This window comes from Bufo gargarizans, chromosome 1 (genome assembly GCF_014858855.1).
Source record: "Bufo gargarizans isolate SCDJY-AF-19 chromosome 1, ASM1485885v1, whole genome shotgun sequence".
NCBI lineage: Eukaryota > Metazoa > Chordata > Amphibia > Anura > Bufonidae > Bufo > Bufo gargarizans.
This window is the reverse complement of record NC_058080.1, coordinates 386300484-386327236: the sequence shown is the minus strand read 5'-3', so window position 1 is coordinate 386327236 and position 26753 is coordinate 386300484. Positions and strand designations below refer to the sequence as shown.

At 46.6% G+C, this 26753-nt stretch overlaps 1 protein-coding gene across 1 annotated transcript in view; it reads right to left on the bottom strand.

Moving 5' to 3' along the window:
• MAU2 (MAU2 sister chromatid cohesion factor) overlaps nt 1-26753 on the bottom strand; it is a 59468-nt gene that overhangs the window by 17077 nt on the left and 15638 nt on the right. Inside the window, exons 6-14 of the mRNA XM_044285553.1 lie at nt 23696-23723; nt 22919-23074; nt 16557-16703; nt 10741-10831; nt 9951-10054; nt 9792-9869; nt 9493-9558; nt 8273-8356; nt 293-342 (exon numbers count right to left, since the gene is read on the bottom strand). Of these exons, the coding sequence (XP_044141488.1) occupies nt 293-342; nt 8273-8356; nt 9493-9558; nt 9792-9869; nt 9951-10054; nt 10741-10831; nt 16557-16703; nt 22919-23074; nt 23696-23723 (804 nt within the window). The remainder of the gene's footprint in view (nt 1-292; nt 343-8272; nt 8357-9492; nt 9559-9791; nt 9870-9950; nt 10055-10740; nt 10832-16556; nt 16704-22918; nt 23075-23695; nt 23724-26753) is intronic.

Genomic DNA, 26753 nt, shown 5'->3' with positions numbered 1-26753 from the left:
TTCCCATCTCTCTCTCCCAGAAAGAGTTAATAAAAAGGTAATCACTAAGTTATGTGTACACAAAATGTCACCATTAAAAACTACAACTTGCCCCACAAAAAACAAGCCCTAATACAGCTACATAGACAAAATAATAAAAAATTGTTACAGCTTTTGGAAGGCAACGATAAAAAAAAAAAAAAAAAAAAAAAAAAAAAAACGCTTGGTCAGTAAGGCCCAAAACAGGCTGCTCACTAAGGGGTCAAGTCTTCTAGTACAGAAATCAGACAAGTAGATTTGGAAAAAGTCTTACCTCACAGGGAAATTATGATCTGGGTTAATTCTTTCCAGTAAACTATAAAGCTGAACAACAAAACAAATACAAAATTAGACATACAATGAGTGATACTTCACTGATATATGGAATGCAGGACATATTGGCATCATCTGCCATTCCTATTTTGGAACATGTCTTTGGATTAGGATGTTGCAGGTCTCAAAAGGTCTGCTGGTATCAGAGCCTAGAGCAAGGCACTGGAGACCTGGGCGACCAAGGCAGCTGTGTATCATACATACTTCATAGCTTATGCATGCAAGGGCCTCTGAAAAAGAACAGTATAAAGGCCCCATGCTCTTCAGTAGCTCATCATAGAGCACCTCCCATAAATCCACAAGCCATTGGCTTAGTCCCAAAAATCCAAACTAATAGCAGGAATCAGCTTTTAATGTCACAATCTTCCATCGCATTATACACTGCTCATTTCCAATGGTTATGACCACCTCTGCAGAGCAGACACGAGGAGGCTGAGACAGGAGCTGCTGCGAATGCGTGCTACCACAGTCCAGGCCACCTGAGAGGTCAGCGCTTTTTCCTATTGTGCGCAAGCACGTCCACCACTGCTTGACTGGAACGGTGGACATAACCCCTGGATACAAGCAATGTATAATGTGATGGATTTTTTATTTTTATTTTTATTAAGCCAGAGAAGGAGGTAATATGGACAAATCACAATACATTAGTAAATGCCTTGCATTAACTTTCTCTACATCAGGGATGCCCAACCTGTGGCCCTCCAGCTGTTGTAAAACTACAACTCCCACTACGCCCTGCTGTATGCTGTCAGGGCATGCTGGGAATTGTTGTTTTGCAACAGCTGGAGGGCCGCAGGTTGGGCATCTCTGCTATACATGATAAATGCCATTTGTTGAAGTGAAAAATATATATTTTTTTACACACACGTATAATATATACATACACAAACCACCATGAGAAAAACAAAGTACACTCTCTTTGAATTCTATCAGGACATAAAAACAGAAAACCCCGGTCTTCAAATTAGATAAGTACAACCTCAAAAGAACAGAATCCACCATGTTATTAATCAACAAAAACTAGGCCATATAGCAGAAGCTGAGTGAAAAATTAGCTGAACACTGCTCCTCTGAACTCGCAGCATCAAAAGAATTTATGAAGCCGCAAATTACTTCTTACCGCAGGTCTACTGAATTGTAGTCAGTATAGTTCAGTAGATCCTCTCTGAGGCAGGTATTCAAAGCATCATAAATTGGGGCGTTTCCTGGACTGAATACGCTTGTGTGGAACTGGCATTAGGGTGCTGGCACATGTCGCAACTGTGCTGCATTTTTCGTGAGGCATAATCGCAGCACAGCTTTAATGTGTTCCAGCACCCTTACTGCTTCCATAGGAATTAAAGGGGTTGTCCAGCCATTAATATTGAAGACATATCAACAGGATAAGTCATCAATATCAGATCGGTGGGGTTGCCAGGTGACGGACCAGCTGTGAGATGAGAAGGTGGCACGCTCCATGCCTCATCTCCTGTGGAGCAGTGTACTTGTATTACACTGCACTTCCTAGACGAAACGCAGCGTAATGAAGAGTGTGGAGCGCCGCCTACTCTACAAACAGCTGATCAGCAGGGGTGCCAGGTGTCGGACACCCACCGATCAGATATTGATGACCTATCCTACCAAAAGGTCATCAATATTAACAGCTGGACAACCCCTTTAAGAGATCAAGTAGCAGATAGGTGTTGCTAATCAACAGACCTTGATTAACTGATCATCAGCAAATGTGACCACCTTCATAAAAGCAGAAGTTTCGGCAGTTTGCTGGTCTGGAGCATTCAGGCATGTGTTAAAAAGAAAAACGAGATTTTTGTAAAACTTACCTGTAAAATCTCTTTCTCGCTCTTCATTGGGGGACACAGAGACCTTGGGTATAGCTATGTCCTCTAGGAGGCGTTGACACTAGTAAAAGCTGTTAGCTCCTCCCCTGGCAGCTATACCCCCTCCAGCCTGTAGAGAGCGCTTCAGTTTGTGAGAAGCAGTAGGAGAAGCAAGTAAACCAACGAAAAAACGTGGAACAGCAACACTGCCAAGAACCGAATCCGGTTCTAACTAGCAACAGTCACAACTGTGGATGACCAACAATACTGGGTGGGTGCTGTGTCCCCCAATGAAGAGCGAGAAAGAGATTTTACAGGTAAGTTTTACAAAAATCTCGTTTTCTCGCCCATATTCATTGGGGGACACAGAGACCTTGGGACGTCCTAGAGCAGTCCACAGGGAGGGAAAACCAGACCAATGAAGCAAGCGCCCCCGCGGGTAACCAAGAACTGCCGCCTGCAAGACCAAGTGGCCCAAAGGCGGCGCCCGCCAAAGCATAAGCGTGCATCCGGCAAACGTCTGTGAATGTGCGCAAGGAGGACAGAAGCGCCCTGCACAACTGCGCGGCCAAATTCTGAATCCTCCGAGCCCAAGAGCGGCATCGATCTGGTGGAGTGAGCCGTGACACCGAAGGGCGGGACCCTGCCCCGTATGCAGTACTCATAAGCAAATGTAGATAAGCAATTGCCCCCTGGAGGCCGCCAATGCCTTGCAAGGATCCACCGAGATGACAAACAAAAAAAGTCTGTACACCGGAAGGAACTGGAGGCTGGCATAAATCGCCAGAGCCCTGACACTGCCAATGATCTAACTCCCGTTCCCTAGGGGGTGAAGGGGAGGGACACAGGGATGGGAGGACAGTTTCGCCATGGAAATGGAACTCAGAGACCACAGTCGGAGAAAGAAATGAACGGGCCGGGGAACCGCTTATCCCTGTTAGAACTAGGGGGTTCTTTGCAAGAGAGCGCCCCAACCTGGACACCCATCTGATGGATGTGATAGCCGCAAGAAAAAAACACCTGCCATGACCGGAGACGGAGAGACAGTTCTCGCAAGGGTTCAAGGGGAGAAGTCCGGAGCGTTGAAAGGACTAAGGTCAGATCCCAAGGCGGTAAAAGAGGATGGTATGGAGGAACCACATGTGCCAAGGAAACAACACATTGGCTAGGTAAAAGCAGAGACGACATGAGAAACACAGACGTCGGCGTTCCGCCAACGACCGTGTATTGATGGAGTCGCAAAACTGCTTGACAGAAAATTTCGAACAGACCAAGACGAGAGAAAAAACTCCTGCCTTGAAAAGGAAGAACAGAAGGGATGTTCCGTTCCACAAACGAAACTCATCAACAGTCTTGACAGCACCCCTGCTTAGCCTGGCGTGGTGAGACTCGTATTCCAGCCACGGAACGTGCAGTGAAAAGGCATGACTACATCGGACTGACATGGCAGTCACTAGTCGAGGAGTCTTGAGAGGTAGTTGTAGATACGGGTAGTACACCCAGGACCAACAGGTAGGAGTTGGGGGGGGGGGGGGGGGGAAACACTCCATAGCCCAACAGTAGGTCTGGAACAGGACTTGGAAGAAAAAAACCACAGAACCAATCCCTGCATCCACATAGATGAGGGGAAGTAGTCACGTAGGAGCTACCAAGGTTTGCAGAATAGCTGTGAACCTGAGCCAGAAAAGGAAAAGAAAAACGGAAGAACAAATGGCAAAGCGAAGCCCATTCCCCATCCGAGACTGGCACTACACCGAAGTAGCCACCAGATGATAGTGGCGGTGCCATACTCCGCCTAAGGAGGAGGTCCTGCAGCGTACGCCACCGAATCTAGTGTTAGAAGAATTCTTCACCTGACGAAGGAGCCGCGTAGGAGGAGCCAGAGTATGCAATGGCTACTCCAGGACCCCCGTACTGTAGTAGCCACAATGCGCCCGCCAGCACAAGCTGAGGGGCAGACTAGAGGGATCCGGTAGAGGCCATGGTACCACACTGCCTCAGGAAGGAGAGCCAAACTTAAATACATCACCAGGGAAAGGCGTCAGACAGGAACAACCGCCAAGCCAGCGTCAGGGCAGAACCCCCTACCTGAGGGAATACCCCACTGCAGCGACTGAACGCTAGTACCAGCGTAAAAAATCTGCATCCGCGTAGGAGAACACACTGCAATGCTAAACCAGAGTGCCAGCACAACCACTTCCTATCAGAAATGGTGGATAGGGAATATAGAGTCAGTGTAACACTCGACTTGCTGGAACGTAATCACAATATTACGTGCCATGGTGTACGCACTACATATTGTTGAAGACCCATATTGGGACAGAGGAGGGCCATGGATATAGGGGACGCTAGGACACATGAGTGACGCTGGGCAACCCCCTGAGGAGAGAGGTTGTCATACCCATCCCCTAAAACGGCACCAAGGACAAAGAAACAACGTGGAAACAGCCACAGTATCCCTGGCGGCACCGAAATACCATGAGAAGAAGAGTACAGGGCACCAGCGTGTATCGATACCCGCTACGCACCACTTGTAAAAGAAGCTAAGACAACTATAACCATGGCGTAGTCGAAGTGCAACATCCAAGATGTGTACTCATTCCCCACGGTAGTGGATCAGTCGTGGAAAGGGCAATGTTGCAATTATCCCACTATTTAAAGGGGGTAATGCTTACGGCAAGCACTACACTAGTGGTAGTGCAATAGCCACCAGGGGGTAGTAATGCATCCAGCAGGAACTGAATCCAAGTAGAGAGAGTACGCCTCTTACGGAAAGGGTAAGGCATAAGGAGAGTCCCGTATCCATACCCCCCTACGTAAGGGGGTAAGACATGCAGTAAACACTGAACCAGGGACAATGCCATAGCGCCACCTATGCAAGAGGCTGACGCCTACCATAAGTACTGTCCCCAGAGGGAAAACAGTTCCCACACCTAATAAAAGGGGGAACGCCTACTGCCGGCACCGAAACAGTGCTAGTGCGGTTAGACCCCAATAGAGGGAGGTAATAACCAAGGGAGTACTGCATCCAGTAGAAGTGCAAATACTCCGCCTGAGGAAGGGGGCAATGCATACGACAAGTACTGCTGTCTACCACGGACGCCATCTTGGAAGAACGTACCGGAATCACGGCAGAGATTGAACCACTGATCCCCCCTTTAGACCGAACCTCTCCAGGGAGGGAGGGAGCGTCTGAGCGTGACCCTAGGGAGAAGGGTGGGGGTGAGGAAGTGACCGAGGAGGAATATCCTGCTCTGGCCCACTATGTGCAATCCCGCCTCACAAGAACACGCCCATGGCAGCTAAGACTGCGCCAGTGGAATCTATCGCCCCAAATACTTGGGGTGGAATGGCATTGTCTAGAGGTTCACTCAACGGATTGCGCAGGTGGAGGTACATCGACCAAAAGACCCAGAGGGTGAATTGGGATTTCAGAGGTCCACCATTGGGTTGCACAGGCAGTTCTTTGTAAACCAAACAACCTCGGAGGGTGGATTGAGAAAGTCCTGAGATCCACCATTGGATTGTGCCGGCGGTGCATATCCCAACAAACGATCCGGGTGATTGGAAAGATCCGGAGAGCCACCATCGGATTGCGCAGGCAGCGCTTTCTCAACCAAACCGACCCCGGAGGTTGATTGTGAAGGTCCGGATGTACACAATTGCATTGCGCAGGTAGCGCTTTATTAACCCAACGACCCCTGAGGGTGATTGGGAAGTCCTGATGTATACAATTGGATTCGCGCAGGTAGCGTTTTAACAACCAAACGACCCCGGGGGGCAATTGGGAAGGTCCGGATGTATACCGTTGGATTGCGCAGGTAGCAATCCATTAACTAAACGACCCATGAGGGTGATTAGGAAGTCCGGATGTACACAATTGGATTTTGCGCAGGCAGCGTATATCAACCAAATGACCCCGGAGGGTGATTGGGAAGGTCCGGATGTACCCAGCCGGATTGCGCAGGTGGTGTCTATCAACCAAACGACCCCGGAGGGTGAGTGGGAAGGTACATATGTACACCGTTGGATTGCGCAGGTGGCGCCTATCAACCATACGACCCCGGAGGGTGAGTGGGAAGGTACGCATGTACACCGTTGGATTGCGCAGGTGGTGCCTATCAACCAAACGACTCCGGAGGGTGAGTGGGAAGGTTTGTATGTACACCATTGGATTGCGCAGGCAGCGCATGGCAACCACACTACCCCAGAGGGTGAATGGAAAACTCCTCTTTTTACCGTGATAGGACACAGGCCCAGTGTGACACAGACTGAGGGGTGGGACCCGAACGGACTTATACGTGTTCATTTACTACTATTTTATTTACTTATTATTTTTTATTTTTATATATATAAAAAACTGGGATGCTCACCTCAATTGGGCCAGAGGCAGAGGAGATAAATCCCTCAACAGGAAAACCCCTCCCCAGAACCCCATATAACCCAGTGTCAGCTTCAAGGGAAGGCTGACCAGGAAGGGTTAACTGCCTGAGGACCGGGGGCGGGGCAAGGCAAGGCGGGAGGAATTTGCGCCAGACCGCCCCCCTCCTCGGGAAGAATTGTGGGCTAGTAGGCCGCAAGCTGGGGCCTAAAGTAATGGGACCCGGCCGACTGTACCGCCGGAGCACCGAGGCTGTCGGAATGCGCAGGTGAAAAGGTCCGCCGCGTACCACACACCAGCGATCGCTGCAAGCGCAGGTAGCGCTTATTAATGGCGCCAGAACTGTAGAGAAATGCGCCCGCATGTGGGAACACGGGCCGGAGTGAAGGCGGGGCCAGATTATGGAGTCCGGACCCAAGCTGGCATTAGCTTCCTGGAGCGGTGCGCACTTAGGCGCTCGCTTCCAGGGATGAATATCACAGGGGAGCAGAAGTTATCAACCAAACGACCAGGCACTCTGACCAAAGCGGTGCGCACGGAGCCCGCTGCATAATATAATAGCGCTTGCGGGGACCTGGCTTTTAACCCCTTTACGTGCCCGAATATCAACGGCACAGAGGGGGAGAAGAAGGAAGACTGTTGGAAGCTGGGCTAGTGATAAAGGAAGCCAGTGTCTGGCCAAAGAGGGAGACTTTTCCGCAGAACCCTTTAATAGGAAGGGGAGGGAGGGGTTAACATACTCACCCAGTTTCGTACTCACCTATCTTCCTCCTCTTCTCTTCACCCTCCCTAAGTGGGCCCGTAAGGTACCTTTTTCCAGCAGGGTCACCTCCTCAGCAGCTGGCACCGGAGTGGCAGGAGTCTGGTATGGCGGGAGGGTCTTCTCTTTGGCGGACCTAGGTGACCCCTTAGCTGGCGGGACGCAGGGGAGCGAGTCTGCCCTGGTCCACCTTGACTTCTGTAGGGGGGGCAGCAGTGCGGACGACCGGCACTGGCGCAACTTGACCCCGGGAGAACAGGGAGGCGAGGCGACCACTGTTGTCCCATCTAAAAAGGAATGAAGAAAATAAAAAATCTTCAGGAGATCCCTGCAGAGCAGGGAGGTCTTGCCTCCTATTGACACTAGAAAAAACTGAAGCTCTCTCTCCAGGCTGGAGGGGGTATAGCTGCCAGGGGAGGAGCTAACAGCTTTTACTAGTGTCAACGCCTCCTAGAGGACATAGCTATACCCAAGGTCTCTGTGTCCCCCAATGAATATGGGCGAGAAAGAAAGTGCTACAATGGCCCAGTCAAAGTCCAGACCTCAACCCAATTGAAATGCTGTGCCAGGATATAAAGAGTTGTGCATAAACGAATGCCCACACACCTCAATGAACTGAAGCAACATTGTAAAGAGTGGTTCCACAAACTATTGATTCCTGGGGTGTACAACTTTTTTTTTTTTTTAACATGGCCTTTTCCTTTTGGGTTTCATTTTTGTAGAATGAATAATGAAACAGTGGAATGTGTTGTTCATATGAGGTTGTAGTTATCCAGAACGAGATGTGTGGTGATATATATTATATGTACACTTCAGTTGTCCTGGAGGTATTGCAAATGTATCATTTGCCTCGCTGGACAAACTCAGTTTTAACTTTTATTTATATAAAAAAAAAAAAAAAAAAACTCTGGCATTTTGATGGTGGGATGGAAGTGTAATTTCTTCTTTCAAAAGGCAACTCACCTCTTGTTGTCTGTTTCCTTCCCGAATATAAACACTTGCCAAGTTTGTCACTATAAACGTCCATAACTCTTGGTGTGTGGTGAGCTGTAACGAGAGGTCAAGTATGTAAACAGCCCACAGGTGAAAGCTACCATATTATATATACTTATCAACAGTGTTCCTTGCGCTGGTGCGCAGCAATTATGGTGTCCCCGCTCACAAGTTTTCAATGTCCGCTCCTAGAGGATGTTCTGTGTGCTGCTCAGCGGGGCGCCGCCTACCCCATACTGCCACGCTGCTGCTGCCGCCTCCTCCTTTTTCCAACCAGAAGAGGAGGACTGAGCAGAGCACACAGCAGCAGTGCTAGGTAACATGGAAGAGGCGGCGCCGCCATCTTAGAGGTTAGAGTGAGTCTCTAATGACTTTGTTATTTTTCTTCTCCCTTCAGGTCAGGGTAAATGTATGAAAGTGTCAGCTAGGCTGTGAGCTCAGCTTCAGCAATAAGAGTTAATGCACTCAGCAGCACTACACCGGTTGCATTGTTACTCCCTGCTAGCACTAGGATGATGACCCCTCATTGTATATAGTGATATGGGCTATGATGGTATAACCAGGGCATCTCCTGTACATAATTATACATCTTGTAGTTATATGGACCATGCTGGTATCGCCTGTATTATACAGGAGATGCCCACTTGCCCAGGTTATACCAACATGGTCCATATCACTATGTACAAGAAGATGTATAACTTATACCGGCTGTACATACATAAATATATATAAGAGATACCTAGTACGCTAGATTCGATGTTTGGCCAATGTGTCGACGATTATCTTGTTTGATTTTTCTGTCGCCGACCTTTGACTAAGCATTGCCCATCTCTAACCCGACCCCGCTCAGCAGCTGCCAAGGCTTAGAGGGAACACTGCTTATGAAATATAATTACATAACAGAAAAAGGAAGCACATCCTGCCCATTATTCTGGTATACACTCTCCAAACTCATGCACAAGGCAATGTTGTGTTCACAGACTGCTTTACAGATCTATAGTGGAGACCAACAGGCACTTTGGGGGAGATTTATCAAACTGGTGTACAGTAGAACTGGCTTAGTTGCCCATAACAACCAATCAGATTCCACCATCAGTGAGGAAAGAAAAACTGTCTTTGGGTAAAACCAGAGGTACAATATGGGTCCACAGAATCATGATATTGATCAAATGTAGAAAGTTTAAACTCACCCTCAGCGCCGTTGTAAACTGTGCTTCTGCGTTATCCATACAGTTCACAGAGATGCAGTATAAACCCTGAGTAAAACAAAAAGTGGTGAAGCCATCAGAAATACGGATAACTAGTCATAAAAGGAAACGTGATGCAAAAGAGTAGTACTCTATTAAAAACAAAAATTTATAAAAATGTATGATAGGTGTATCTCTTAAATAATTATGCTGGCAGATGGCTGTTGTGTAGGCACATCTCCAAAATGGTAGTACTTCTACTATCAAGCCAACCAAATGACTGATGTGTGGTCAGCACTTACCAGCAGCGTGTGAAGTTGGGCCGCATGATTAGAAAAAAGTCGGGGTGACTGCTGACATAACTGGCAGACTTGAGAGATCTAAGAGGGAAAACGTAAAGCAACTGATAAATGCGCCAGTCCTTACAAATATGATCATAAGCACCTTCATTCTATCTTTACCTCATGTAAGGCGGTGGCTTTGTGGCCTGTCACCAGACGGCACATTATTATGTGCTCCAGCAGAATTACTTGGAAGGAGGACAAGATTGGGCTGCTATCCAACACTGCAATGGGAAAAATGAGAAAGGCACATGACAGCGGTAGTCTGTGGTGCTGTATGATTTGGTAACAGCTAGATGTACAAAAGGCAGTGGCACTGAGCTTAGATATCTACTGCCATATTTAGCAGTTTGATAACATTTCTGCCTAAGGGTATATGAGAAATATAAGCACAAGATAGTATTGATCCATAAAGGAAAAAGACAAAAAGTCCTGTCCCACAGTATGAATGGAGCAGCATCACACTCCATTCAAAGTCCTAAATCCTGCAGTTTTCGCGCTAGCCACTAAGCCTAATACGTCGAGACTTCCTGTTGTGTATAGACCAATTTTCAACACTCATCTCATTATTACAATAAAATCTCTATAAAGATAACCCAGGATCCACCATTCACAATACGTCATTGGTAGTCTATCTACTCCCTCCCTGTAGAGTGACCTCTTACAGGGCACAGAGGATGCCTCGAATATTTCCCCTAGAAGACAATGCGCCTGCTTCAGTTTACTGTGTTTATGGCCCAGGTGGCTGTAGTAATGCATATTTCTAAATGCTGCGAGTAGCAGCTCAGGGAAGATGGTTGCTCACATTATCACGTTCATAAATTAAATAATGTGTCAATATCTGGATTTAACGCAACAAATTCCCTTTAAACACAATATAACAGCTATTTCAAGAGGCAATTAAACCTACTTTTGAGCTTTTCCAACTGCATTAGGGCCTTATCTGTGTATTTCTGAGCCTTCTCAAGATATCCTGCCTGCATGGAGTGCATGACTGTCACCTGTTGTATACAAAAGAATAAAAAGAACACATGAAAATGTAAAGAGCATACCCAAGAGGCTGCAAATACATATCTAATATATAAAGCTGAGTGTATGTGTACAATCACCAAATTTGACACAGATACATCAGGTGTCCGGGAAGGTTTTAGACTGGTCTCCGCTCTCTAGCACGTACCATTCCTGACATATTCCCCAAAAATAGAAGCTGCTGGTCTTTCTCTTCATATCCCAACTGCCATATGTCCCTCATCAGCCAATAGAAGCTCGCAAGCCCTTAGTCTCCACATACACACAGTTTTACGCCAGGTTTCCATAACAACCCAGCCATTTTTTCTTCAGTGCTGCAGGTTAGCTTTAAAAAGGGGCAGGGAGCTGTGGATGACACTGTTAAGGGAGTGGAGTGCTGTGGAGGTCACAGTTCAGGGGGCAGGTAGGGTGGCCATCCAGGCCACCCTCAAAAGACAGACTTAAAAAATCTGCCTTCAAGTCCCACTATGCCACGCCCCTAACAAGTTAGGCAACGCCCCTCCCACTCCGCAGCCGACGGGGGATTGAAAAATTGAAGGTAAAAATCAACTTCTGCCAGCTGCAGGGGTGGGAGGGAGGGTGACTTTCTCCCTGCAGCTCATGCTCACACAGCACAGTGCTGCTGTCTGAGAGAGAGCTGTTCAAAAGAACATCCTTGTGTCTGTCCAGGCCCTGTGCGGGCAGAGGAGAGGGAGTCCGAAAGCCGGACTGTCCGGCCCCCCTAGGGGCAGGTCACAGTTAAGGAGACGGTCCGCTATGGAGGTCATTATTAACGGGCAGATTGCTGTAGAGGCCACTGTTAAGCCTCATGCACACGACAGTTGTTTTTTGCGTCCGCCCCAAAAAACAGATGCGGCATCCGTTTTATTTGGAGGATCCGTTTTTTTCCAAAGATCCCTTGTAATAAATGCCTATCCTTGTCCGCAAATGAAAAAAGTAAGACATTCACAATTTTTTTTTGCTGAAGGAAAACACGGACAACGTGTTGCACCTGAAGGGGTTAATTGTGCGTATCATAGCCCCCTGTAAGAAATCCGGGGCTGCCAGGCAGACCCCCCCCCCCTCCCCAGTTTAAATTTCATTGGTGGCCAGTGCGGCCCCCCCTCCCTCCCTCTATTGTATTAATAACATTGGTGGCACAGTGTGCGGCCTCCCCCGGCCCCCCCTCCCTCCCTCTATTGTATTAATAACATTGGTGGCCAGTGTGCGGCCTATCCCCCCCCCCCCTCTATTGCATTAATAACATTGGCCAGTGTGCAGCCTCCCCCCCGATCATTGGTGGCAGCAGAGTCCCAGCTTAATCGCTGGGGCTCTGATCGGTAACCATGACGCTACTGCAGTCCTGGTTGCCATGGTTACTTAGCAATAGTAGAAGCATCATACTTACCTGCTGGCTGCTGCGATGTCTGTGTCCGGCCGGGAGCTCCTCCTACTGGTAAGTGACAGTTCATTGTCACAGACATCGCAGCAGCCAGCAGGTAAGTATGATGCGCCTACTATTGCCATGGTTACCGATTGGAGCCCCAGCGATTAAACTGGGACTCCGATCGTAACTCCACTGCCAATGATCGGGGGGGGGGGTGCAGCACCTGAGGGGTTAATGGTGCTGATCACGGCCCCCTGTAAGAGATCAGGGGCTGCCAGGCAGCAGGGGACAGTCATGGACTGTACACAGTTTGTAGTATATTCTAACTAGAAGCGTCCCCATCACCATGGGAACGCCTCTGTGTTAGAATATACTGTCGGATATGAGTTTTCACGATGTAACTCAAATCCGATGGTATATTCTAACAGAGGCGTTCCCATGGTGATGGGGACGCTTCAAGTTAAAATATACCATCGGATTGGAGAAAACTCCGATCCGATGGTATAAAAGGGACTCCTGACTTTACATTGAAAGTCAATGGGGACGGATCCGTTTGCAATTGCACCATATTGTGTCAACGTCAAACGGATCCATCCCCATTGTAATTCAGGACGGATCCGTTTGGCTCCGCACGGCCAGGCGGACACCAAAACTACTTTTTTTTCATGTCTGTGGATCCTCCGAAAATCAAGGAAGACCCACTGACGAAAAAACGGTCACGGATCAACGGAACCCCGTTTTGCGGACAGTGAAAAAATACTGTCGTGTGCATGAGGCCTATCTCTGGCATCTGTCATGTGCTCAGTGTTTGCAGCGCTTAGAGACAACCGGACACCATCACACTGTAAGGGGCACACACCCACATGCATCCATAAACATACCGGACACAGTTACACTGTAAAAAAAAAAAAATTATATATATATATATATATATATATATATATATATATATATATATATATATATATATATATATATATATATATATATATATATTTATTTCAAGGTAAACCTTATATACTGACCAGTTGAAACCGATGTATAACCACAGGAAAGGGAAATGCACACACCAACTCCAAAAGGAGAATGTGCAAAAAAAGATTCATTCCAAAACAAGTACGGGGCTAAAAAAAAATATTTTAAAACGGCTTCTGTCACCCCACTAAACCTTTTTTTTTTTTGTTTACTTACAATCCCTACACTGCGATTTATGCCTACATAATCTAATCATTTTGGTCCAGTAAATTTTGTTTAAAACGTGCTTTTAAAATATGCAAATTACCTTGCTACCAGCAAGTAGGGCGGCTACTTGCTGGTAGCAGCCGCATCCTCCTATCCTAAAGACACCCCCTTAACATGTTGATTGACAAGGCCAGGGAACGGAATCGTTCTCTGCTGGCCCTGCCTGTTTGCATTCAAAATCTGGTGCCTGCGCCGCGGCCGTACCTGTCTTCAGTCGGCGCAGGCGCACTGAGAGGCAGCCGCTCCATCCTCAATGCGCCTGCGCCAGGTGTAGATGTGACGTCATCGGCGCATTGAGGATGGAGCGAGCGGCCGCCTCTTAGTGCGTAGGCGCCAGATTTTGAATGCAAACAGGCAGGGCCAGCAGAGAACTATTCCGTTCCCTGGCCCTGTCAATCAACATGCGGAGGGGGCGTCTTTAGGATCGGAGGATGCGGCTGCTACCAGCAAGTAGCCACCCTACTTGCTGGTAGCAAGGTAATTTGCATATTTTAAAAGCACGTTTTAAACAAAATCTACAGGACCAAAATGATTAATTAGATTATGTAGGCATAAATCGCAGTGTAGGGATTATAAGTAAACAAAAAACAAAACAAAAAAAAAAAAAAAAGTTTAGTGGGGTGACAGAAGCCCTAGACAAAAGCAGCCTCATTACATAAATAGGATTATCAGTTTATGTCAAAACAAAAAAAAAAAAAAAGCTGACTGATTACACTAATATTACCTTTTCTTTCAACTGAGCCATTGTTTTATTATCTTTTTTTTTTTTTTTTTACGCAATCAACATGCCATTGTCTAAATGCAATATATGCAATTAGCATGGCCATGTCATCCTGTGGTGAAAGGAATTCCTCCTTTCTAAAGCCTTCTGCCCCATTAGCTAGTAATTCTGATGGGAGGAGTTTTCTATGCTAACAAGCATAGTAATCCTCCTCCCTTCATTGTAATGCTGAAGGCCCGGTGACGTCGCCGACTGGGGGGCGGGGCTTAGCGCAATGGCGGCCGGACAAGTAACCGCCCCTCCAACCTCTCTGCATTATCAGCTAGACTGCCAGTGACGTCACCGGGCTCCGTGAGCAGAGGAAGAGGAAGCTTTGCTCGCCTGCCAGGGACCCGGTACGTCACTGAAGATAAGAAAATACTCACTTCCGGCCATGAATTGAAAGCAGGAAAACAGGGCTTCAGCAATATCCTCTAAAGGTACCACATGCATGTTTGTAATGTTTATGTTATTAGATTACTAATAGACAAATGTCCCCAATCCCAGACAACCCCTTTAAGGGAGCGCGGTGTTGTGAAGGTCACTGTTAACGAGACGGGGTACTGTGGAGGTCACTAATAAAGGGGAGTGCGCTGTGGATGTTACTGTTAAGGGGGCGGGGTACTGTAGATGTCACTGTTATAGTGGATACCGTCGCCATCACACAAACAATAAATGAAATAGATGAAATATACGCACACACATGTAACTTTTATGGCACATCAATTTCATATGACACAAATGTCAGTTTTTTTGGGGCCATGGCATTTATTTATTTTTTTTATTGCAAAACCGCCAAACCAGATTTGTGTGATAGAGACCTTGCACAGCAAGCAGTATTTGTGAATTGTAAGTTAAAATTCTCCAATTTAAAAAAATAATACAAAATAAAAATATTTGCACCTCTTTTATACACTACTAGAAAATGAAAAAAATAAAAACCTGGTAACGTAGGGGATCATTTACCAACAAACATTCACCTGTATTTGGTGGCTGGCGTAGATTTAGATCAGCGGTGGATGCGCCGAAGTTATGTAGCAGCACCTCTTTATAACTTCGGCAGACCCACTGCCAGCGGAGGGGTTATTAAAAATGACCTTTCATCAGAATTAAACTTCTAAAGTAACTATACAGTCCCTGTACTTACAACAGTAACTACAGGGACCCCCGCCCCCCCCCCTGTACTTACTGTTATACCTGGGCGCCGCTCCGTTCTCCCGTAATTGCCTCCGGTATTTTTACAGTTAGGCTCCACCCAGGAGAACCTGCCGGCACCTCCTTCTCCCATGCTGCAGCGCTGGCCAATCACAGCGCTCAGCTCTCTCTCAGGCTATGAGCTGAGCGCTGTGATTGGCCAGCGCTGCAGCATGGGAGAAGGAGGTGCCGGCAGGTTCTCCTGGGTGGAGCCTAACTGTAAAAATACCGGAGGCAATTACGGGAGAACGGAGCGGCGCCCAGGTATAACAGTAAGTGCAGGGGGGTCCCTGGGCGCCGCTCTACATGCCTGTATAGTTACTTTAGAAGTTTAATTCTGGTGCAAGGTCCTCTAAGACCGGCGTCTGAAACCGTTTGCAGGAAGGCTGAAGAGCACCTACTCCCATCACGCATAGTGTTCAAACACACAGGACCATGGCTTTTTCTGTCTGGTATTCGTAGGAGGAACACTGATCAGCCTTCAGTATGTCTAGGTCCGGACATCATGAGATCAGTCCTACTGCCTTTTTGACTCAGAAGACGTGGTGTTCCAACAAGGTAAAGCTGTTCCACACAATGTGCTCTTCAAGGTATCCAGCAGCTCCCCTCTCCAGTTTAATCGGCAAATCTCTACCCCACCCAGAATTTCTGAGACTGGGTGAGAGAACAGATCTCCCATATACAACAGCCAACAACTTTGGCTGAACTATAGATTCTGACATACCACAAGGGCACCCAGCATCTGTATAACTTGTCAAGCCAGAGTGGCAGCCTGCATAAGGGCAAAGGGAGATGCCATCTGGTATTAATGTGACCATGCCGCTGAGCCCAAAATAAAAGGGTGCACCACCTTGGTTGTGTGATCATTGACTAAGCACCACTAGCAGTTTACAGTTTGTCAATCTTAAATCAATTGTGGAAATTTTTATTTATTTTTTTAACTGCTGATTTCGGCTTGATGCAAACTATTGCCCAGAATTCTGCTGTGTGAATAAGGCCTTAGCATTGATTTAAACAAGTAACGGTACATTTTAGTTGATGCATGCGCAGCATGGATGTCAAAGAGTAAAGACACCTACAAATAAAAGCTATGGTAATGGAAATAGTGCGTAAGCATTTTTCATTTCACACTTACCAGGTAAACCAGGACACACATGTGCTCTTTAGGCAGCCAGTGGAAGAGATCAGCTGGATTGCTAGGTAAAATTTCGTCATCGTGAAGCGTTGAAATGGTTTGAATGCATTGTTGTAGTTGTTTGAGACATGGCTTCACACTTTTCACCTACAATAGAGCAATTTATTATAAAATTGAGTGTACAGAAGACTGACAGCAATCAGTGTGTGTGGCAGGATCCAGAATGCCATTGGACGGTGAATCCTACTTAGCAACATCTGAGGCATTCCTTTTCATCAGAGTTTTCAGATATTCCCTCATACATTCTTACACGTGTATTTAGGGCCTATTCTCTGGATGTACTACTCCATGTGTCACGGCTAGTCGTAAGTGATTGGGCAAAGTCAGGTTTGGTACCCTCCTGGTACCAAACCAGACTTCGTATTCCTAATTTTAAATGTTTTTAAAGATGCAGAAATAAATACAGAATTAATTCACCGATGTCTCACGTGACTTCGGGTAAAACGACATTAACCTCCATGGAGCAAATACATTTTAATGCTGTACAGAGACAGAATTAAAATCAAAGTGTTTGACTAAATCTGCTTAAGATCGATGATCCGAAGCTTGATTCGATCAACACTAGTCACGGCCCATCCACAAATTTAAATGAAAACTCACAGCATCATAGGGATCTAGGACGCTGGGAGTTCAGGCAAGATAAATCCATGGTTGGGCCATAGAATATGTCAAATTTGCTCATATGAATAGACTTGAAGGATACAGCTTTGTAAAGTTTCTCAATTGATTTATAAACTACACAACAAAAAAAGAAAAAAAAAAGAAAAAATACAAAAACGTTAAAATGGACGCATTAATATTTTTCTTTTTAAAGAGTTTAATTGGTTTTTCCATCGAGCGAATAACAGACAAAAACAACAAAAACCTAATGATCCAGAAAAATGATAAATTAGATGATAAAAGTACATAAGCTAAGGCTGTATGGTCACAAAGGGAAAAGTTAATATTTTTTTTAAAGGGGTTGTCCGTGATAAAATTTTTTTTTTTTTTTAATCGTTCACTCACTATTAATAGAGTCAAGGATCCCCCCAATGTTTTTTTAGGTATTTTTTTCCACTTCTGCATGGCTCCGATGGTCCCCACTGATTGTTGACATCAATGTTTATGTGTGTGATAACTGCCTGCCGCACTGCGGGTCCCAGCGCAGAATCTCCTGGTTTCAGCTGTCTTATCAACTCCTCCCTGCATCTGCCCCCCTCATTCATATTCTGCCTTCTGCCGCACATCGTCCACTCCTCCGTGCATCCGCCCCCCGATTCATATCCCGCCTCCAGCCACACATAGTCCACTCCTCCGTGCATCAGCCCCCGATTCATACCCCGCCTCCAGCTGCAAATCGTCCACTCCTCCATGCATCCGCTCCAGATTCATATCCCGCCTCTAGCTGCAAATCGTCCACTCCTCCGTGCATCCGCTCCCGATTCATATCCCGCCTCAAGCCGCACATTCCTCAGCCATAGTTACGCCCCTAAACTACTCCTAGCCCCACTAGCCTCTATTTTACATGGGAGGAGATTTCTATGCTAAGTAGCATAGTGCTCTGCCTCCTTCATTCATTAGAAAGCGCTATGCCCGGTGACGCCAACGGACCGGAGGAGCGTGGCTTAGCACAATGTCTTCCAGCCTAGTTAGCGCCCCTCTGTGCGCTCTGCAAAATTACTGAGGCCGACGGTGACATCACCAGGTTCCCTGCAAAGCGGAAGAAGAGGCTTCGCTCTCCAGCAAGGGACCCGGTACGTCACTGACCATAAGAAAATAGGCACTTCCGGCTAAGAATATGCAATATGAAAACCATCAGAAATGTGTGGCAAAGGTAGGACAGGCATGTGTGTAATATTTATGTCACTGTTGTACACTTACACCAATGTCCCCAATCCCGGACAACCCCTTTAACCACTTCAACCCCGCTAGCTAAAACCCCCTTAATGACCAGGCCACTTTTTACACTTCTGCACTACACTCCTTTCACCGTTTATCGCTCGGTCATGCAACTTACCACCCAAATGAATTTTACCTCCTTTCCTTCTCGCTAATAGAGCTTTCATTTGGTGGTATTTCATTGCTGCTGACATTTTTCCTTTTTTTGTTATTAATCAAAATGTAACAATTTTTTTGCAAAAAAAAAATGACATTTTTCACTTTCAGCTGTAAAATTTTGCAAAAAAAACCCGACATCCATATATAAATTTTTCGCCAAATTTATTGTTCTACATGTCTTTGATAAAAAAAAAAAAAAAAAAAAAAAAAAAAAAAAAAATGGTTTGGGTAAAAGTTATAGCGTTTACACACTATGGTACAAAAATTTGAATTCCCGCTTTTTGAAGCAGCTCTGACTTTCTGAGCACCTGTCATGTTTCCTGAGGTTCTACAATGCCCAAACAGTAGAAAAACCCCACAAATGACCCCATTTCGGAAAGTAGACACCCTAAGGTATTCGCTGATGGGCATAGTGAGTTCCTAGAATTTTTTATTTTTTGTCACAAGTTAGCGGAAAATGATGATTTTTTTTTTCTTTTTTTTTTCCTTACAAAGTCTCATATTCCACTAACTTGCGACAAAAAATAAAAAATTCTAGGAACTCGCCATGCCCCTCACGGAATACCTTGGGGTGTCTTCTTTCCAAAATGGGGTCACTTGTGGCGTAGTTATACTGCCCTGGCAATTTAGGGGCCCATGTGTGAGAAGTAGTTTGCAATCGAAATCTGTAAAAAAATGACCAGTGAAATCCGAAAGGTGCACTTTGGAATGTGGGCCCCTTTGCCCACCTAGGCTGCAAAAAAGTGTCACATCTGGTATCGCCGTACTCGGTACGGCGATACCAGATGTGTGACACTTTTTTGCAGCCTAGATGCGCAAAGCAGCCCAAATTCCTTTTAGGAGGGCATTTTTAGACATTTGGATCCCAGACTTCTCACGCTTTAGGGCCCCTAAAAAGCCAGGGCAGTATAAATACCCCACATCTGACCCCACTTTGGATAGAAGACACCCCAAGGTATTCAATGAGGGGCATGGCGAGTTCATAGAATTTTTTTTTTTGCTGCATAAGTTAGCGGAAATTGATTTTTCTTTTGTTTTTTCTCACAAAGTCTCACTTTCCGCTAACTTGGGACAAAAATGTAAATCTTTCATGGACTCAATATGCCCCTCACGGAATACCTTGGGGTGTCTTCTTTCCGAAATGGGGTCACATGTGGGGTATTTATACTGCCCTGGCTTTTTAGGGGCCCGAAAGCGCGAGAAGAAGTCTGGAATATAAATGTCTAAAAAATTTTACGCATTTGGATTCCGTGAGGGGTATGGTGAGTTCATGTGAGATTTTATTTTTTGGACACAAGTTAGTGGAATATGAGACTTTGTTTTTTCTTACAAACAAAAAAAAATATTTCCGCTAACTTGGGCCAAAAAAATGTCTGAATGGAGCCTTACAGGGGGTGATCAATGACAGGGGGGTGATCAGGGAGTGTATATGGGGTGATCACCCCCTTGGCATTGATCACCCCCCTGTAAGGCTCCATTCAGACGTCCGTGTGTGTTTTGCGGATCCGATCCATGTATCCGTGGATCCGTAAAAATCATACGGACGTCTGAATGGAGCCTTACAGGGGGGTGATCAGGGAGTCTGTATGGGGTGATCAGTGGTTCATAAAGGGTTAATAAGTGATGGGGTGGGGTGGGGGTGTAGTGTAGTGTTTTGTGTTACTTTACTGAGCTACCTGTGTCCTCTGGTGGTCGATCCAAACAAAAGGGACCACCAGAGGACCAGGTAGCAGGTATATTAGGGGGGGTTAAAAAAAACACATCTCCAGCCTGCCAGCGAACAACCGCCGCTGGCAGGCTGGAGATCCACTCTCTTACCTTCCGTTCCTGTGAGCGCGCGCGCCTGCGTGCGTTCACAGGAAATCTCGGCTCTCGCGGGAGGACGAGTATATGCGTCCACCCAGAAGAGCAGGGCCGCCGGCAGGACGCAATCCTGCGTACGGCGGTCCGGAGCAGGTTAAAGGGAATGCATCTTTTTTTTCTACTATGTGAAACATTAGTGAAATAGTTTTTACACCTGTTTTTATTTTGGGTTTGTAGATTTTCCATACATTATTATGAGGGCAGTAGGGCTGCAACGATTAATCGATGTAATCGATTATATTCGATAACTGGATTCGTTGTCGACGAATCCAGTTATCGAATAATCGCCGATTTGTTGCTATGCGGGCGGGCGGGCGGGCGGTCGCTGCATCTTTATTTTACCTTTTTACAATGACGCTCCTGTAACAGCCAGGCAGAGCGGACGGCGGCGTAACGTCACTCACTCACGTGACACGCCTGCTCCACCTCCTTCATTCATGAGGTGGGCGGAGCAGGTGCGTCACGTGAGTGAGTGACGTTGCGCCGCCGTCCGCTCTGCCTGTTACAGGAGCGTCATTGTAAAAAGGTAAAATAAAGATGCAGTGATTAGTCCGACTTATAAGCATCGGGGCCGGGGCTGCTATGGGGGGGGGGGGGGGGGGGGGGGGTCTGTGTATGGCACTGCTATGGGGAGGAGGGGGGGATCTGTGTATGGCACTGCTATGGGGAGGAGGGGGGGATCTGTGCATGGCACTGCTATGGGAAGGGGGAGATCTGTGCATGGCACTGCTATGGGAAGGGGGATCTGTGCATGGCACTGCTATGGGAAGGGGGATCTGTGCATGGCACTGCTATGGGAAGGGGGATCTGTGCATGGCACTGCTATGGGAAGGGGGATCTGTGCATGGCACTGCTATGGGAAGGGGGATCTGTGCATGGCACTGCTATGGGAAGGGGGATCTGTGCATGGCACTGCTATGGGAAGGGGGATCTGTGCATGGCACTGCTATGGGAAGGGGGATCTGTGCATGGCACTGCTATGGGAAGGGGGATCTGTGCATGGCACTGCTATGGGAAGGGGGATCTGTGCATGGCACTGCTATGGGAAGGGGGATCTGTGCATGGCACTGCTATGGGAAGGGGGATCTGTGCATGGCACTGCTATGGGAAGGGGGATCTGTGCATGGCACTGCTATGGGAAGGGGGATCTGTGCATGGCACTGCTATGGGAAGGGGGATCTGTGCACTGTTATGAGGAAAGGGATCTGTGCACTGTTATGAGGAAAGGGATCTGTGCACTGTTATGAGGAAAGGGATCTGTGCACTGTTATGAGGAAAGGGATCTGTGCACTGTTATGAGGAAAGGGATCTGTGCACTGTTATGCCCATAACAGTGCACATATCCCCCTCCCCATAACTGCGCCGTCCACAGATCCCCCATAATAGTGTCGTCCACAGATCCCCCATAATAGTGTCGTCCACAGATCCCCCATAATAGTGTCGTCCACAGATCCCCCATAATAGTGTCGTCCACAGATCCCCCATAATAGTGTCGTCCACAGATCCCCCATAATAGTGTCGTCCACAGATCCCCCATAATAGTGTCGTCCACAGATCCCCCATAATAGTGTCGTCCACAGATCCCCCATAATAGTGTCGTCCACAGATCCCCCATAATAGTGTCGTCCACAGATCCCCCATAATAGTGTCGTCCACAGATCCCCCATAATAGTGTCGTCCACAGATCCCCCATAATAGTGTCGTCCACAGATCCCCCATAATAGTGTCGTCCACAATTTGTTTTAATATGGCCTTTGAACATAATTTTTTAAGTAAGATCATATAAACCTCTGTTTTGTAATTGTCGTTTTTCCCGATTAATCGTAGAAATTAATCGGCAACTAATCGATTATTCAAATAATCGTTAGTTGCAGCCCTAGAGGGCAGCCACTCCGCCTGAGCTGTTAACAGCATTCAAACACATGCTTTACCACAGCCATGTGGAACAGTAGATTTAAGATGTTCATCGATTTCAATTGAAAGTGAATGCTTTCTAGACATGCTCTGTGACCTTCGCAGAGACCACTGTGCACGGAGGGGGACGAGGTATGTGACTATCATCTATAATGAAGGGTATGATCTTGTGTTTTATCTTTCATTGTAATTCTGCTTGTGATGACAATTTGATGACTGCTGAAAATTGATCTGTACACAGCAGAAAGTGCCATCTTATCAGGCTTAGTGGCGGCTAGAATGAAAACTGCAAGACTTCTGGTTTATATAGATAACGACATGGATAAAAAAATTATATATTATATCTTAAATTTAAACAGTAGATCATTTTCTAATAACACATCTTCTTAAAAGTATTATTATTCTTGGATCATGCTTTTTAAGTATCTGGTTCCCTGGATTTCAGTGATCATAGAAATGCATAAAGAGGCTGATACTTTTAATCATACCTGTCCTGCATCCAAATAGTGTGTCACTTGAAGAACCAGGAAGAAAACCCGTAAAGACTCTTTCTGAATGGGATTGCCCTGCCAATTCTCCACAATCTGTCCACACAAAGTGAGCAGGGGGTGTACTTCTTGTAGCTTTCGTTCCATCAGCAAAAGCTAAAGTAGAAATTAAAGATTCAATTATGTCATTAGACAGGTGCAGATTAATTGTCGTGCTCCATCATGTACATTATCTATGGCTAGTGACAACTAAAAGGATTGGCAAGTTTAAAAGTTGTATTCCCATCTCTGACATTTGGGGCAGATCGCTAGCATAGGACCCCAATGTCTGATAGGTGTGGGTCCAACACCTATTCTTAGAACGGAGCCCACAAAGTGCCAGGGGGCGGACTGAGCTCTCATAGGAGCACTGAAAAAAGAAGAACGGCACACCTGTCTATTTTCCAAAGTCCCACTGAAATTATTGGGAAGCGCAAAGCGAAAGCACAGCCACCGCTATATTCACTTCTATAAGGGTGATGGGAATAGCTAAGCCGACGCTCATATATTTTCATAGCTAGCATAGAAAAGAACCAGCCGTGCATGAGCAATGCACCCTCTTTGCGGGCTCTGTACTAAGTATTGCAAAAATAAATAAATAAATAAAATAAAAATCACTGGAAAACCCCTTTAAAAGGATCACCAGTTTAACCCAACTAAATACTATAATAATTTACAATATCGTGGGTTGGGATTCAGCTCCAGCTAGGATCTTATGACTACGAAATGTATACTTACCATTCCTTTGCTCAGCAAGAACAATGCTCTGTGAAAAAAACAAAATATAAAATGATCATCAGTTTTAGGGTATGGTCAAACTGAACTGCTGCCCACTTGCAGCCAAACCACGCCAACCAGTGGCATCCGACGGTTGCACGATTTTTCTGAAAAACTGTGTGCTTATGTGGGCTGCCACAGGAGGATGTGTCTTGGAAATATGCGGCCAGCCGTGTCCTCTGGTCACTGTTAGTCGTAAATTTACACAGCAGATATCAATAGATTATATTTACTGGTGTTAAAGGGGTTCTCCGAGAATGATTTAAAATGGCTGCCAACTACCTCTCCTAGAATGCGAGCAGGACTGGTTGCCTCCACTTTCAGAGCTGCCTAGAGAGGGTGAGGTGGCGGGGCCTCACTACACTGCTCTACAGTAGATGGTAATGATGTGCTCCTTCCTATATGTCATCATGGCTGAGCAGGCCGACAGGAACCATCACTAATATGTAGTACATGCAAATGCCAGAGTAGTGAAGCACCACCCCCTCGCCTCCCAGGCAGCTGTGTAACATTCTAGGACAGGTTGCTGACTGCGATTTTAAATTATTCCTGGAGATCCCCTTTAAGAATGGATTGCTAATTGGTTATTAACATCTGGAGCAGTTTATAAATATAGTAATACTATACATACTTTATATATTGGAGCAAAGAGAATTTCATAGATTTTCAGCAGTGCACCTGCTGCCTGTAGAATCACATACGCCGTTTTTGACGCAGCCTTTTGAGCCAAAGTCAGAAGTAGATCCACTTTTGGCTTTGTTTCAAAAACTGCACGTACGATTCCAGCCTACAGAGAAGTTGACAGAGTCATAGCCACTGAAAGGTCCCCCCAACTGGACCCTGGTTCAAAAGGAGTCTTGGAGAACGTACGGTTACTACTTTCAGACAACCAATAGAGAGGGTCTCTCCATTTTAGATAGAGAGCACAGTATTTCAGTTACTGGACTCAATAAAACACATTAACAGTCTCCACATAGCTAGCGCTATCTATCTATCTATCTATCTATCTATATACATACACACACACATATACACATACACACACACACACACACACACACACACAACAGTACAATTCAATGAATTCAACTTTTGTTCGGCTATAGAATTCCTTCAGAAATAAGTCCACCTTTTTAGGGTCCATTCTCACATACAGATGGACGGGTTAGCATCCGTTCTTCAATTTTGCAGAACGGGTACAGACCCATTCATTTCATAGTTACATTCCGCAGCCCCCCGCAAAAAAGATAGAGCATGACAAGAATAGGCATAGTGCAGGCCATGTGCGGCCCCTAAAATGCGGACACATGGCCGGTGTCCATGTCCTACGGATCCACAGTTTGCGGACCATAAAACACCTGCTGATGTGTGTGAATGGATGTTTAATAATAAGTTTAGCCTCAGTACAACTGAGGCTACAAGATGTCCATGTACAACACTGATGAACTAGAACTGGTACATTTAGGCCAATAAACAGTGAAATAAGCAGTCATGCAAGACATCATTTCTCATGCCTGCACAGTGACCACCCCAATCTATTGTCTCACAGACAATCTGGACATGACTTGAGTGATAAATGACCACATGACCTAGTCACCAATACCTTCTCCCTAGACCTTATACCTGGTGGTGGTTAAAAAGAATCACTTTATGGGGTCCAGCTGCCTACAGAAGCAACATTCAGTATGATCAGGCAATTATGGTGTTAACAGACATCAGGCATGGTAAATGCTTTCTCAAAGAGACCAATAAATTGGTCACCAGGGACCATCTGATGCAACATGGGTGGCTGCCCCGCCTTTCCCATGCTGCTACCCTTTTCCTGGTCACTTCTGGTCCCCACCAGACAGGCTTTATCTCGTGATTGCTGAGGCCAATCACTGCCTTTGCGGCCACTTGTAGTTAAATGGCATGTTAATTCTAGAGTCGTGTCCTTCCAGCACACATGACTGCTGAGGTCAGTGACTAAGGCCTCATGCACACGACCGTTGTGTGCATCCGTGGCCGTTGTGCCGTTTTCCGTTTTTTTTCACGGACCCATTGACTTTCAATGGGTCCGTGGAAAAATCGGAAAATGCACCGTTTGGCAGCCGCATCCGTGAGCCGTGTTTCCTGGCCGTGAAAAAAATATGACCTGTCCTATTTTTTTCACGGCCAACGGTTCACGGACCCATTCAAGTCAATGGGTCCGTGAAAGAACACGGATGCACACAAGATTGGCATCCGTGTCCGTGATCCGTGGCCGTAGGTTAGTTTCATACAGACGGATCCGAAGATCCGTCTGCATAAAAGCTTTTTCAGAGCTGAGTTTTCACTTCGTGAAAACTCAGATCCGACAGTATATTCTAACACAGAGGCGTTCCCATGGTGATGGGACGCTTCTAGTTAGAATACACTACAAACTGTGTACAAGACTGCCCCCTGCTGCCTGGCAGCACCCGATCTCTTACAGGGGGATATGATAGTACAATTAACCCCATCATATCCCCCTGTAAGAGATCAGGGCTGCCAGGCAGCAGGGGGCAGACCCCCCCCCTCCCCAGTTTGAATATCATTGTGCGGCCCCCCCCCTCCCCTGTTGTTAACTGTTGGTGGCACAGTGTGCGCACCCCCCTCCCTCCCTCCCTCTATTGTTTTAATACATTGGGGCCAGTGTGCGCGCGCCCCCCAACCCCCCCTCCCTCCCTCTATTGTTTTAATACATTGGGGCCAGTGTGCGCGTGCCCCCCCAACCCCCCCTCCCTCCCTCTATTGTTTTAATACATTGGGGCCAGTGTGCGCACCCCCCCCAACCCCCCCCCCCTCCCTCCCTCTATTGTAATCATCATCGGTGGCAGCGGAGTAGAAGATTTTCATACTTACCTGGCTGCTGGCTGCTGCGATGTCTGCGTCCGGCCGGGAGCTCCTCCTACTGGTAAGTGACAGGTCTGTGCGGCGCATTGCTGTCACTTACCAGTAGGAGGAGCTCCCGGCCGGACGCAGACATCGCAGCAGCCAGCAGCCAGGTAAGTATGAAAAT